Raw genomic sequence first — 13983 nt, 5'->3', positions numbered from 1 at the left:
GACATCAAGTGTCAGAAGTCTGCCTTTTCTTCATGTTACAGTAGCTCATCGGGTTATTTACCTATTAAAACATTAGTTTGCCATCACATCAACCTTTCTTGCTTTCCCGTATTGCAGTGCTTTTTTTTTTCTTCTCTGATAATATTTTTTTTTCTGTCCTAAACAGCATGGCAGCCAGCAGGGCTCCTCCGCTTCAGCGTAGTGTGATGTCTGAGCCTCGGGTGAATGCTGTACCTAGGTACAACTTCACACAACCCATGGATGACTTCCTTTTTAATTTGATAGGTGGTGAGAAGGAGGACAGCAAGCCAAATAATTATGTAAGTATTCATTTGTAAAAGTGGTGTAAATAGAAAAGGTTTTAAAAAGCTTGTTACTGTGAGCTTCAATTTCATATTCTTGAAAAGAAATTTGGCCATAGTATAGTATAGTTTTCTTCTTGTAGAGTAATTGTGCTGTCCAATCTTCATATGCAATAATTTACTTTCTTTCATGTTTTCGACATTTGAAAAAAGTGCTAGTAGGATTTTCATGCACTTTTAGAAGAAGGGACGCGGGGACGGTACTGGCAGTGCGTGTACTAGGTTTGTTTTAAAAATTTATTCATACCTGTACATGACCTTTTCTTATTTATAGGAGTTTGATCAGAGTAGTTATGACTTGATATTAATTATATTTGATTATTTGCAACTTCTATTTCAGTACAATTGGAAGCCAAGTTCTACATTTGCTGAGCAACCTTCAGCTGTTGTTCGGAATAAAAAGTCAAAGAATAAGGAGAGGGAACAAAATGTCTCTGGGAAAGCAGTAAGTTCACAATGAATTTGTCCATGTAAATCCTTGAAATATTAATTGTAAAGCATTGATAAATATGTTGATCAGTACATGTAATAGATATGTAATTTTTGACCTGTAAAATTGGGACATTTACATGAACTGATATTAATTTTGTTTCTAATGGAGAAGCCAACCTTTTTGATAAAATGACTGTAAAACAAAAATATATGAAAATCAGAAAAACAGACAGAAATGGAAACAGAAGTAGGAAATTTGTGTATGTTTTAAAAATGAGATCACTTAGAATATAAAGTTAGTGACTGATTTGTGAGAACTGAAAAAATATCATTCTGAGTAAAAACTTGAGAACTATGATTTAGGTTGTCATTTTGTTTGATGTATTGGAGCAAAATTCATTACAATTGAATTAGGTACCTATGTGTAGGTATAGCATTTTTTTGCAACTTTTTAAAATTCTTGACTTTTTGAATGCTTTTTTCTTATTTGTTCAAATTTTCACATATAGATCTGCTTCTCTTTATTTGTTTCTTAAAAAAACAACTTTGATTTGGGTTAGATTCCCCCGAAAAAGTGTGAATTTGTGAGATTTTTTTCTTCTTGCATAGTTTGATGTTGAACGATCGTCAATCACAGATAACAGTTTTTCTCTTCACTTGTGTGATTTTTACCATGTATAATTTTCAATTGATATAGACAGATACATCTGCAGGCTAATTAACTTCTTTCAAAATCATATCGCATTCCTTTGTGAAGAAATCATTTGAAGTTTTCATATCTATCACAACAGGATGCACAAGGTGCTGCTATGATGAGTAATGGTCCTTCCCGCCGTCGCACACCCGCAACCTACCCCAGAACACAGCATGTTAGTTCCGTTTTAGATAGAGAGGAGCTAGAGCACCTCAGACAACAGCTTACTTACAGTGATGTTGATGATGTAAGCTTTCTTTTTTTTGTATTGATAAGTGGTGTATTAAATAACAAGTCAATTTACAGACTCCTACTAACTTACATGTAATACTCTTTATTTAATAAAATTTGACGTGAGGAGCGCTTTTGGCTTTCTTTTTCAAATATGAGACAAAACTCCAATTTTGACCATGTTAAACCATATTGTTAAAGTGTGAAGAAGTAGCTATATTTTGGTGGCTCATCTGTATACTTTGTATACACACACTTGTGAAACAGTCAGCATGATACTTATCATTGTGTCTACTATACATCATTAGTTTCTTACTTTTTTTATAAGAGGTAAACTGTTCTTTCTTGTTTTGGTTATGTATAGCAAAGCACAGATAGCCAAGCTTTGGGATCAGTGAGCATTGCCAATAGAGTGAACAATGCAAGACTAGGTGATGATACATCATCAGTTGAAAGTGGTATGAGAAGGCCTCCCTCCATACTGGATACAATCTTTGTCAATGAGAAGGTAAATCTATTTTCAAATACTCATTGGCTGCATTAAACTTTATGATACAAATTCAAAGCATTAATGTCATGAGTAAACTACTATATCTCTTATTTATATCAGTAATAAAGATATCGCCATACTTTTTTTTTCTTCAGATTAAGCAGGTTAAAAAGAAATGCCAGTTGTGGTAACAATCTAAAACTGACTTCGAACAGAATCCAATGAAATGACCACCCAGGTGTTTGCATGTGCAAATAAAAATATGTGCCACATGGCTCTGGAAGAAAAAGTGCAGTTGCTGAGAAATGAGCAAAATAAGGGTATTTTTCCAAGCAATATTATTAATGCACTGTCCCACATATGCTTTTCTGTGTTAGGGATCATTAGTGATGTCAGTTATCAGCTAATATTTCATGATTTCACAAAGATAAGTTTATGTTAATGTTCCAGGTCTAGATCCATGATAAAAGGTTGACAATTGACCTTGATTTAAAAGACTTTTTCATGAAATGATTGTTTGCTGCAACTACATTATTTTAAAATTACAATTTGCACTTCCTGCTATACGTTATTTGATCAATATTATCACTTAATTGACCTGATATCTTATAGCCTTCAATTTTCACTGTTAAACATGAAGAACAATCCTGTTCATTTGTTAGTCTGCCTGCATCCTTCTTAGGCCAGTAATGAGACATGATTACAGAATACTTCTATTTAGGGTGTCACCCTGATAACATTCCTGTGCTTGAAATAAGGTTAAGCAAACTAGATGCAGCCGATTCCCAAATGGAAAAGAGGTTATGATCAAATCATGATGAATGCTGGCAGTACATTTATTCACGGCTATTGAAAGCCATTGCTGTGGATGCCCCTTCAACTGGCCTCTCTCGTTGGAGTTTGAGATTTTTTATGCTGTTATATAGTAGAAAAGTAGGCTTGCTCTAAAGCTTTCAAAATTTAAGACATGAATGCTGGGTAATCAGAGCTGCTTGCCATATAATGAGTTTGGCAGATTCTCACCACCTTTAGTTCTCTAGAGTGACATTAGTTCCTGTAAGCTAGTTACTATGATCAAACTTAAGGATGATTTTGTTTTCCATTTTCTTTCAGCCTGATCGAAATAAAATAGTGGCCAGACTCATGCAAATAAGAGTAAGTAGCCACTGTCTATGCATTTCAAGAAATAAAATTTTAATTAAAAATGACCATCATTTTTCTTTGTGTTTAAGTAATGAAATGCGGCTATAATTATTAATATGGTTCTGTTATCTATGATATGTGCTATTCAACGATTAGTTTTTTTTTTTTTGGGGGGGGGCATTTAAAAAAATTGTTTAGTTCTTTCATATGGTTACTTTTTAAAATGTTACTGGGCATTAAAAAAATTGTTTAGTTCTTTCATATGGTTACTTTTTAAAATGTTACTGGGCATTAAAAAAATTTAGTTCTTTCATATGGTTACTTTGTAAAATGTTACTGGGTATCTCATTTCTACATTCTTTACTATAACATTTTTCATTAATTCTTTTTCTCAATTTTTGTAGGATTATGTGAAACAGGCCAATGCCATGATGTCTACTCTTCAAAACTCAATGGACAATCCAGAGAAGGATGACCAGGTGGCCAAACTAAACCGCCTTCAGGAACATCTCCAGGAACAAGAAAGAGGTTACTTGGCTCTCCTTGAGCGTATGCTGGCTGAGGAGCTTAGCCTAGCTGGTTCTGTCTCAGGAATAGAATCCTCTGTCACTAGTAATGATCTCAATGGTATGGAGGCAGCTGCTGTTAATGGTGGCAGGAGTAGTCAGAACTCTGGAGAATCTTTCGCTACATCTGTAGCAGAATCTGCGTCGATCAATCTAGATGCACGCTCGGATATTTCAGAGGCTACTACTGTAAGTGTTAATGAAGTTGATAACTTAGTAATATTTGAAGATAAAGTCCACCCCCAAAAAGACAACCAAAAAATTACTTTTTTTCTTTCCAGGGCTCTTTTTGGAGAAACTTAAAAATTTTCCAGGGCTACTTTTTCATTTTCCAGGGCTCTTTTTCCACTTTCCAGGGCTACAATTTCTGGAGCTATTTCGCGGCTTTTTTGCGTTTGTGTGTGTGTGTATATATATACACGGTAGCTAGCATATACCAGGGAAGTGGTTTGACCTTCGCATTGTTTCTTCGAAGTGATTGTTTATGATTTTAGTGTTGTGATGATAGATTGATTTTGATGCTTGAACGATATCTGAGTTGATTCATGGACCTAATACAGACCTATTCAGATTAAATCATGGAGGTAGAACCTCCATGAATTAATCCAAGTTTGAATGTTTGATACTTGGTTGACGTGAGCTTTGCGTGTTTACTATTTAGTGTGATAGCCCATTTGTCAAATTAATTAATGTCTAAAGACAATGTAAAAGAAAAAGAAAGTTCTGAATTTGTACAATTCTGAGGTAATTTATTTTATCATACAATATAGGTACCTGCAAATGTTATGAAGTTGAACAAATATCCTTCGTACATATTTGACTGAAAGTTATTTAAATGACACTTTTTTAAAAAAGACTTAAAATTATTCATACAAAATAATGATATAAGTCATAAAGGTCATTGAATTGTTAAGCGTTCGTATCAGTTACACAGATTCATGACAAAAAGGCCTACCAGAACCAAAACTGGCAATTTCCATCATCCATCATGAATGCCTAGCCTTGCACAGCCTCTAATTGAAATGAACTTATCCACGTCTTTGCAAATTTTACCTGACCTAATTTCTCCACACAGTGAGAGAGGCCATGTGGCAGCCAAACCAAAACAGAATGAAAAGGGCGGCAATCTCGTACCCCCCCCCCCCCACCACCACCACCACCACAAGAATATCAGATTTCCAAACATGTGCTTCTCAAGATTGTGCAATACATGACGGAGACAAAGAAAGTTATGTAAACAAATTGCCGAGGGTTGATGTCCCTGAATTAAGGGGCTAGTCTACGCTTTCAGTCACTTAAGAAAATGGCGAACTGGCCAAAGGTGAAATACATCATTGAAAAAAAAATGAATGTTTGGATTAAAATAACGAAGATTAAATGAAATATGACTGAAAAATATCCATAGTTGAATCTCTACTTTTATTACTGACAGAACAATAACATCATTTTTTTTATTAACTTCTTGCCAATATTCTAATAAGGCAAGACTCCCATTTAAGACTAGCAAGCAAACGTTATCATTTTGGAATGAAAGAAAAAAAATCAAAGCGTGATTTTTTTTAAAGGGATAGACGAGACTCTTGTTTTGAACAGAGATATAAAAATATTTAAAAACAAACAAGAGGTGATAAACACTTCATTAAAATTATAATGAAGTTCGTAGTGAATTACAACTTGTAAAAGGAGAAATTAACAAGAATAATAGGGAAATAAACTTTTTGGAAGAAAAGAAGGAGTGAGGAGAGACAAGCTTTGGGGGGAAGGATCAAGATGGGTGGCTGCAGCTCGACATGGGGCTAGAGAGTGTACATAAATGGGAGCTAGGGGGGGAGCAATCATCTATCAAGTCGCCCAAAATCTTACACCTTCACCAAACTTCTCACACAATCCACACACAAATCCCAGTTCATGATACAATCACAAGTGTCGCTCAACACATGCGCACGTGGTTTCTACTGGCATTTTACAGTCACACACACAGAAATACACACTACACACAATGCACACGATGCATCCCCATACCACATGCAGTCAGTCACACTGAGCCTAAAGCACACAAGCAGAGAAACGTTCTGCTCGAAGTATATGACTCCTCGGCTCCAAATTCTACATTTATTTTATCTCAGTGCTTGGAGTCGGCGCTGGGGCCGATTTTCGTCCATGAATGAGAGAGCATGGCAAAGACTCGAGTCCCTTTATCTCAGAACCGCCGCCGCTTGGTACTCGAGTCTCCAGAGATCAGGGTCGACTCCCGAGTCCCGACTCTGGCATTGAGAATCGGGTAGACTCGATTACCCGGCGCTGGCTCCCAAGCCTAGTTGACGGGGGCGATTATGAGTTTTGCAGTCGCCCTCGTGTGAATGTTTTTAGCCCTTTTCCGGGGCTCTTTTTGGACTTTCCGGGGCGAATTCGCCCGCCGCCCCCGTGTAATTTTTTGGTTGCAAAAAGACGATATGAATAAAGGAAAATCAAACGAGCAAACACTGAAAATCTCCAAATTACTGAAAAAAATCATAATGTGATGTAAAATAAAGTTTCACTTGTGCAAAATGGATGGTATATAGGGGCTGAATCAGCTGATGATACCATATTCTCACTATTCCTTTTGTAATTTTCCCCATTTTTGATTGAATTGATGTGAAAACAGTGCTTGATTAATATCAAGTTTCATTATTATCCCTTTCCACATGGTTGGAAGTGGAGTCAGACCATGGTTTATATTGTAAGAGCTATTATTTCATTAAATAAAATTCGAAAAAAATTGTTAAATTGTTACATCAGTTCCTTAATTTGCATATATGACGCATGCTGTGCATAAAAGTGTTATGTGAAATTATATTTAAAAAAACCCTCCTGATTTTGATGAAAATTTCAGCATCATGCTCATTTAATTTTTCTCCATTTATTCCTATCAACTTTTTTGTTGGGGTATGATTGGCCTTTTAAGTTGTTCTTGTAAATTCTTATATGCAAAGTTACATATGCTTATTTTCATTTGCTGGCACTAGTGAGATTAGACCATCATCTATCAGGAAATAAAATCTTGTTATTGTCAAACACGTCCCACAATGTCCAGGAATATTGTGAATACTTCCCCAATTGTAAATTACTTCTCATGATAAAGATTGCAGTTCCCTTTCCTTCCTGGCTTTAGTATGTTTGACCATAACAGGTTTGGTTCCTACTTCTGATTATCAAATACGCCTTACTTCCATTGCAAAGCTTTGCATGATGCTCAAAATAATTCAAGAGCTTGCTAGTGTGGTAAATTCCCATGAATAATAACTTGCATTGTATTTTTAGGAGGGTACGTTCACAGCTCGCACCCGTCCCCGTATTGAAAGCCACCTTGGCAATCACTCATGCGCAAGCGACAATGATATCAGTGATTCTGAACTAGACGACATTAGGTCGGTCAGTAGTCAAGCCACTGGTTCCTTTGGCATGGATACTCAAGAGCTTCACGAACAGTACAGCTCCATGTTACAGAAGTACCAGGATGGAAATGAAGAAAACGTTAGTGCTGCTATGGAAAGGATTAACCTATCTAGAAATGAAGGACAGGATGATAGCAAGTCTTCCCAAATGTCTTCCAATTCTTCATACAGCTTGCTGGAGGTACGCATCACATGTACCTTAGGGACCAGCCTCCAGGGATAAACGGTGCTTTCTCATGATATAAGTCCATTTTCGGAACTACGCTGTCATCTCATAAAGCTGCAGTACAAAAATTGTTCTTTGTTTTGTTTTGAACCTTTCGTTATTCATGAAGCCTCTCATAAAATTTCACTTGCTGCGAATATTACACATTATTAACAATAATACCTGAAAGAAATAGAAGTGAAGTTTCCATGTGCAAACCCATCAGATGCAAGATATAGATACACAGAGAAATAAGGTCCTAGATATGTGTATTATTTTACAAGTTTGAAAATTGGTTGTTGGAAATCTTTGGTACTTTTAGGGGAAGCACAAGTGTTGAGATAATTTCTAGAAAAAAAAACTAATCCTTCACATGTCGGCATGCTTGTAGTCAACTACCTATTCTTGTAGCTTCCTCGTGTCAGTTGTGTTCTGTTCAGTTTGTCTATTTGTTTTTGCTGATCTGTCATTTCAATAATTTTCAACAAACAATGGCAACTCTAGATGCAGATCTCTAGATCATTTCTCTTCCTCAATCTTTTGGAGTATTTACATGGCATTCTGGAAAGCACCTTATTCCTGGTTTCGGTCCCTGGGAGATACACTATTTCACTTCTCTTTTGTTTTTCCACTTGATTGTTTGCACATTATTCATGGATATGGAATAAAATTTGCACTTTTCTAAAAATAGCTAATGAAATTGTTTTGAAACCCCCCAAAAATGGTCAGGGAGGAACAAAATTATTTGCATGATATTCCTGTCCCAACCTTGCAATGCTTGCTGTATGCCATTGTTTCTGAAAACTTGTTATGGTGGTTCAGGTTTTTACTGTGTCTGTTATTAATCTTTGTGTTGTGTGAATATTGGACCAATATTTTGTGACATGATTCAAACTATATTTCACAATTTGCATTGATATTGAATTATAAGTCTACATACGTATGAACTGAAGAGTTCTCTAGCTGTCACAAAATACAAATCAGTGATCACAAAGACACCAACTTGAATATAATGCCAGTTTGCTCAAACTTGGTAGTAGAGTGAATGATTTTTTTTTCTTTCGTTTTTTAGTAAACCTAAAATGTTTTCACTTTACTCTCAGTGTCGCAAAAAAAGTCTTAATGTTAGATTCAGATTATGAAAATTCCATTATGAAAGGGGGAATGAAGTGTTTCTCATGCAGTCTAGTTATTATTTTATTGAATTTTCATTATTGGTAATAATTTTTTGATAATTTATATTTTTTAAATTTCATTTGTTATTTATTTATTCATTTATTTTATATTCATTTATTCTATTCTTTTTTTGGAACGGGGCTACATGTAAATTCTATGTCAGGCCATCAAATTTAGAAATATGACGTTGGCAAAGTTTGGTGTCATGAACAGGCCACCATTAAAAAAATTGTAGGGTGACTAAATCACACCATTGCTTTCAATTTCACATTTTCAGCTCTAAAGTTTCTTTACAAAATATTAATCAAGATACACATTTAAGCCTTTCATTTCAATATGGACAATGCCACTTTTCTATTCCAAGGGCAAATTGTTATTATATTACAGCTCACAATCAGAAAATTAAAAAAGCACATAAATATATCTACGGCTAATGAAAGGGGCATTTAGGCTGATCAATGGGTATCCAAGGCCATGGGCCTTAGTGGCTTGAATGAATGTTAGCTCAGCATTTTATTCACTGATCCACAATCAGTTTATTCTAAAAAATCTTGTCCTTCAGTTAGTAATGTTAACAAATTTGTGACTGTAATGTACATTGTAATCATTTTCATTAATCCTATTTATGCAGTTCACTCACACAGTCTGCTTTGAGCTGATGTTAAAAAAACTGACAAGCAATGTTCTTATTCAAATAAAAAAAAGGAGAAGAAGAAAAGAAGGCAATATTGTACACTATAATTTATCATTGGCATTATAATCATTAGGATACTAACATTTGATAACTCGTATTTTGTTGTGCTTTCATCTAAGACATCTATGTAATTTTTATTAACCCACATCAAATATTAATAAATTTAAGTTTATTAGCTTATCTATTTTGTTGTTGGAGACTCTTAGTTAAATGTGTATTTTGATAGATTGGTCACTTCATCATTTTTATCAATCAAAAATGGTGGTCTTTCTATAAAAATTCTCATTTCAGTATCCAGCATTTTGTTTGAGACTCTTAGTTATATAAATACTGCCATCTATTGTACAGTACTTACCACAGTACAGATAGCACCTTTTCCTGAAGGTGTCACACTTCAAACAAAGGCATTGTTATTAATGCAAAGGTTCCACACCATTTCAGTTGGGATATGTTGAGGTTTCCTGCATGAACAATTATGACTGTCCCATCTGTCGTTCATAGCCATATTGTGGTAAAATCAGCCAAGCAGGATATATGCATTATTTGTTATGCATTTTTAATACATTGTAGATCCAACTGTGTGACCGTCATTCATAGTGTGTCATTGCGTGTAGTATAGAAATCATTGTAAGTCATTATTACTATGTTGTTTTCATTCACATCATGCATTTTATGAATATAGATATTATTATTTGATTCTTTGAAGTATCATGGATTATAAAGTCTGAGAGATCTTGTGAAATATACTTTATATTAATTTGGATGAATAACAGTTTGTGGGGTTAAATTACAGGTATGTTATTGTTGAATGAATATTGTGCTTGTATTTTTCCTAGTGCATACACCGTTTGGATGATGTTTAATTATTTGTGAAATTTGAAATTAATGATATGGGGTATCAGTTAGCTTTAACATCGAACAATATAAAAAATATATTATAATTGTCAGATTTTTCTATTTATTTTTTCATCCAGTGGATTGTTGAATTCTGTCAGAGTGACAGATTATTCTCTTCCATAGAAAAAAAAAATTCTTTACAGTTATTGCAGTTCTAAAAGGAATTATGTTACATGTTTGAACAATCAAGAAATTTGAATACTATTCAAGATGGCATTAACAGCAATATGATGGTTCCTACATACAGGTATATGATCCTACAAATATACTAGTGGGGTGTTTCACAAAGATTTAAGTGACTTAAGTCGTACTTAAATGCTGACGTGTACATGATATTAAACATGCAATCTTATTGATCAATATGCAATAGTGTGCGTCCTCTTGGCGTGATCTGACCCATACGGACTCATGCCTATTATAACTCAGGCAACTAGGCATTTAAGTGCGACTCTAAGTAAGTCATACTTAAATCTTTGTGAAACACCCCCAGTTATAATATTTTACTGTATGGATTTTCTTTAAAATGTTTCTCCCCGTTTTTCTTCTCCATGCAGGGCCAAGAGACAAAACAGAATGTTTCAGAACAGATAGCTACCCTTGAGGGGTTGAGGAAACAACATGATCTATTACGAAAGATGCTCAAACAACAGGAGGAGGTAAGATAACTAACATCAAGTGATGCTTAAAGGTGCATACTGTTCATTCTGATGACGTTTTATTATATCACCAGCAGTATTTACTTTTGTCCTTCCAGTGTCCTAAAAATTTTCACTACTGGTAGTTAACTTTTATTGTGAAAACTTAGTTTTGACAGAAAATGCAGGTAATTTATTTGCTACATGGTATATATTTTGTGCTAACCTCTGCATGTAATGAAGATATTTTTCAGACTAATTAACTACTGGGACTAATTCATGATTTATTATTTTGCTTTTAGCTGAGGACACTTCAGAACAGACAAGCAGCATTGATGACATTACAATCTCAGATTGAGAGTAGATTAACAAATTCCGAACAGGAAAAAGCGGAAGAAACTGGTAAGTTGAATAAATTGATTAATTCAAACATATAGCCTGTTGAAAATGAATATGAGTTTTGATAACAGAGTGGTAATGGTTATACTGTACCTTACTCTTACCAGTATTTTGGTACATGTAGATGTACATGAAGTTTCTAAAATAATAATTGTTACCTTACATTGTGCTTTACAAGTGCTTTTCAAGGGCTAGGTTTGATACATGTGACATGAAATTGTAAACAAAACAAACATGTCTCTTCAGTTATCGGAGTATTTGAAATTCAAGTTTAAATTATTCTCCCCCCCCCCTCTTCATATAAACTGCTGTAGTCAGTTGAACCTGTGATGATAATGTAATGATAATGTAAGGACATCATATCTGGCTCTAGCCATAAGAAGTTTAAGTAGTTCAGAGTACAACTACTTTTCTGTCATGTTCTTTAAGAAAAAGAAAGAGAATATGAGAGGGTACTGGTTTTTTGTAAAATTCAATTTGATCCCACAGTTTCTGTCACAAGTACTCAGGCAACCACAACGACTGCCACCTCTGTAACTGAGGACCCCACACCAGTAACAACGACAGCTGGGCCACCTGGCCGGTTTGCAACAGGTGTGCCTTTGACAGCTGAAGACCTGCAGGAGAGACGTAGAACTCTGATGCTTATGTTGGCTGAACAGAGGGATACAAGATCAGAGGAGATCCAGCAGGCTAGAGCAATGGACTGGATGGAACACACTGAGGTAAGAAGCCTCTTAACATTGTTACACAGAGACCTGGAAAATATTTCATGAACAGTTTAATGACAGTTATTTTCATTGACAAATGTTATAAGCTACTGGAAATCCTTTCATCTGATTGGCTGAGAACAAATTAGTGAAAACCACTGACAGTAGTCTGGTGAATTGCACCCCATAAAGTATGATTTTGAAATGTAACCAGATTATTAGTAGGAAACCTCATAAAAACAGTTCAAATGCACCTGGATTTATGTACTTGATACATAAGAATTCATGCACAAATTTTCTTCATTACATATTTGTAACATGATAATGCCACAATACTTTATGTTGTGTCATGTGAGTCCTGTTCATTAAAGCAAGTTTTTTTACTAGAATTTTCCAGGGGTATAGTATTACTCGTACATTAGAAGATTGTATGAATAACTTCTAGTTGAAATGTATGTATTGAAGATAACTTGTCATATTTTGTCATAGTATTCAAAGATAGTATTACTAGTTGGTTAAAAGATATTCTGGATAAAGCGATATCAGCTACGATATCAAGGTCTTCAACATATGCATCCAATTATATTTGTAGGTTAGTCCACCATTGGTATCAGCAGAGCATGAAGAATTGAGGGATAAACTAGAAGCCTTACAGCAGAAGAAAAGACAGATGGATGAACTTCTCTTACAGCTCCATGCTCTTCATCCTGAAATGCCAAATATTGGTATGTAACTATAGCATATTCTTTTTTTGCTTTTGTGAAATTTTTATTATGTTTCACTTGCAATGAATGTTTTGAATGTATTTTTTTTGTATGTTTGAAAGTATGTGGGCCCCTGTTGTATAAAACTTGATACGGATGTAAATTTTTCCAACAAGATTACATGTATTTTAACATGGAAACCCCTTAGCATTGAGTGTTGAGCAGGGTACTGGTGGCCATTAGAAGAGTAACCATTGTAAATGTCATGTTACATGGACAAGCCACTAAGGTGTGTGGATATTGATCGATTGGAACTTTTTTAAACAGACTTTATATTACTCTTAATTGAACAACATTGTACTTTATGTAATGATCTTTAAAACTGGAATTTTAATTTCAGTCTAATGACATATTCAATTGTTTTTATTTTCCACAGGAGGTGATACATCAAGTGTAGCCTCTACCACATCCAATGCCAATGAATACAGTGGATTAATGGTGCCATGTGAAGAACCTAATGAAACATCAGATGAAAATGAAGCCACTCTTACCAATGGAACAGATAGTCTCAGGTAAAGACCTTTTACATCAATCCACGCAGCGAACAGTATCTTTGTTATCGTCACTGAGGATTTTTTTTTTTCGTCTATATTTTGTCTCATGTTTGCTATTGTTCATGTAGAGGGTTTGGGTGGGTTATTTTTGTTTTTTCATTCTTTACTATAATTCTTTTCATTCTTATTGCCATGTATTAAAGGTGCGATGAACAATGTAAATATTTATAGTTGTAACTTCAGTTTTGATCTGCCTATTTAGGAAACTGGGGATGGTTTTCATATGCAATGGAAAAGAAATAATGTGAATACTGTTTTACATATCATTGTAAACATTGTAAAATAAATGCCATTAGACAACAGTTTTCCACGTATTGATGCATTAATTTGTGTAGAAATTGTAAAAATAAACATAAATGTGTTTCTTTTTTTAGAAAACTTCATGATGTAAAAGAAAGGCTGACTGAGCTCCGTGATCTAGTACAGCAATATCAAGATACAAGTCAGTTACTAGGTGATCAGGATGAAGATTTATATCGCAAGCAACAAATGCAGCAGTTGGGACTAGGTGCCAATTATGAGGATCCTGTTCTTATGAGCAATCTTAGGTATGTAAATGTAACTAATGTTTATGCATATAAAAACCATATTCTC

At 34.7% G+C, this 13983-nt stretch overlaps 1 protein-coding gene across 2 annotated transcripts in view; it reads left to right on the top strand.

Moving 5' to 3' along the window:
• Positions 1-13983, top strand: part of LOC129260537 (pericentriolar material 1 protein-like) — a 47539-nt gene that overhangs the window by 9641 nt on the left and 23915 nt on the right. The window contains exons 2-14 of one of the 2 annotated variants that reach the window (XM_064114199.1): positions 167-320; positions 703-807; positions 1586-1735; positions 2084-2227; positions 3323-3364; positions 3757-4107; positions 7222-7536; positions 10882-10983; positions 11265-11364; positions 11851-12086; positions 12664-12796; positions 13212-13347; positions 13764-13937. In XM_064114199.1, the coding sequence (XP_063970269.1) occupies positions 168-320; positions 703-807; positions 1586-1735; positions 2084-2227; positions 3323-3364; positions 3757-4107; positions 7222-7536; positions 10882-10983; positions 11265-11364; positions 11851-12086; positions 12664-12796; positions 13212-13347; positions 13764-13937 (2141 nt within the window). In that variant the 5' untranslated portion in view covers position 167. The remainder of the gene's footprint in view (positions 1-166; positions 321-702; positions 808-1585; positions 1736-2083; positions 2228-3322; positions 3365-3756; positions 4108-7221; positions 7537-10881; positions 10984-11264; positions 11365-11850; positions 12087-12663; positions 12797-13211; positions 13348-13763; positions 13938-13983) is intronic. The other variant, XM_064114200.1, reaches the window with a different exon arrangement.

The sequence above is a fragment of the Lytechinus pictus genome, unplaced genomic scaffold (genome assembly GCF_037042905.1).
Source record: "Lytechinus pictus isolate F3 Inbred unplaced genomic scaffold, Lp3.0 scaffold_19, whole genome shotgun sequence".
NCBI lineage: Eukaryota > Metazoa > Echinodermata > Echinoidea > Temnopleuroida > Toxopneustidae > Lytechinus > Lytechinus pictus.
The sequence above is the reverse complement of the archived record's forward strand: the minus strand, read 5'-3'. Positions and strand labels throughout refer to the sequence as shown.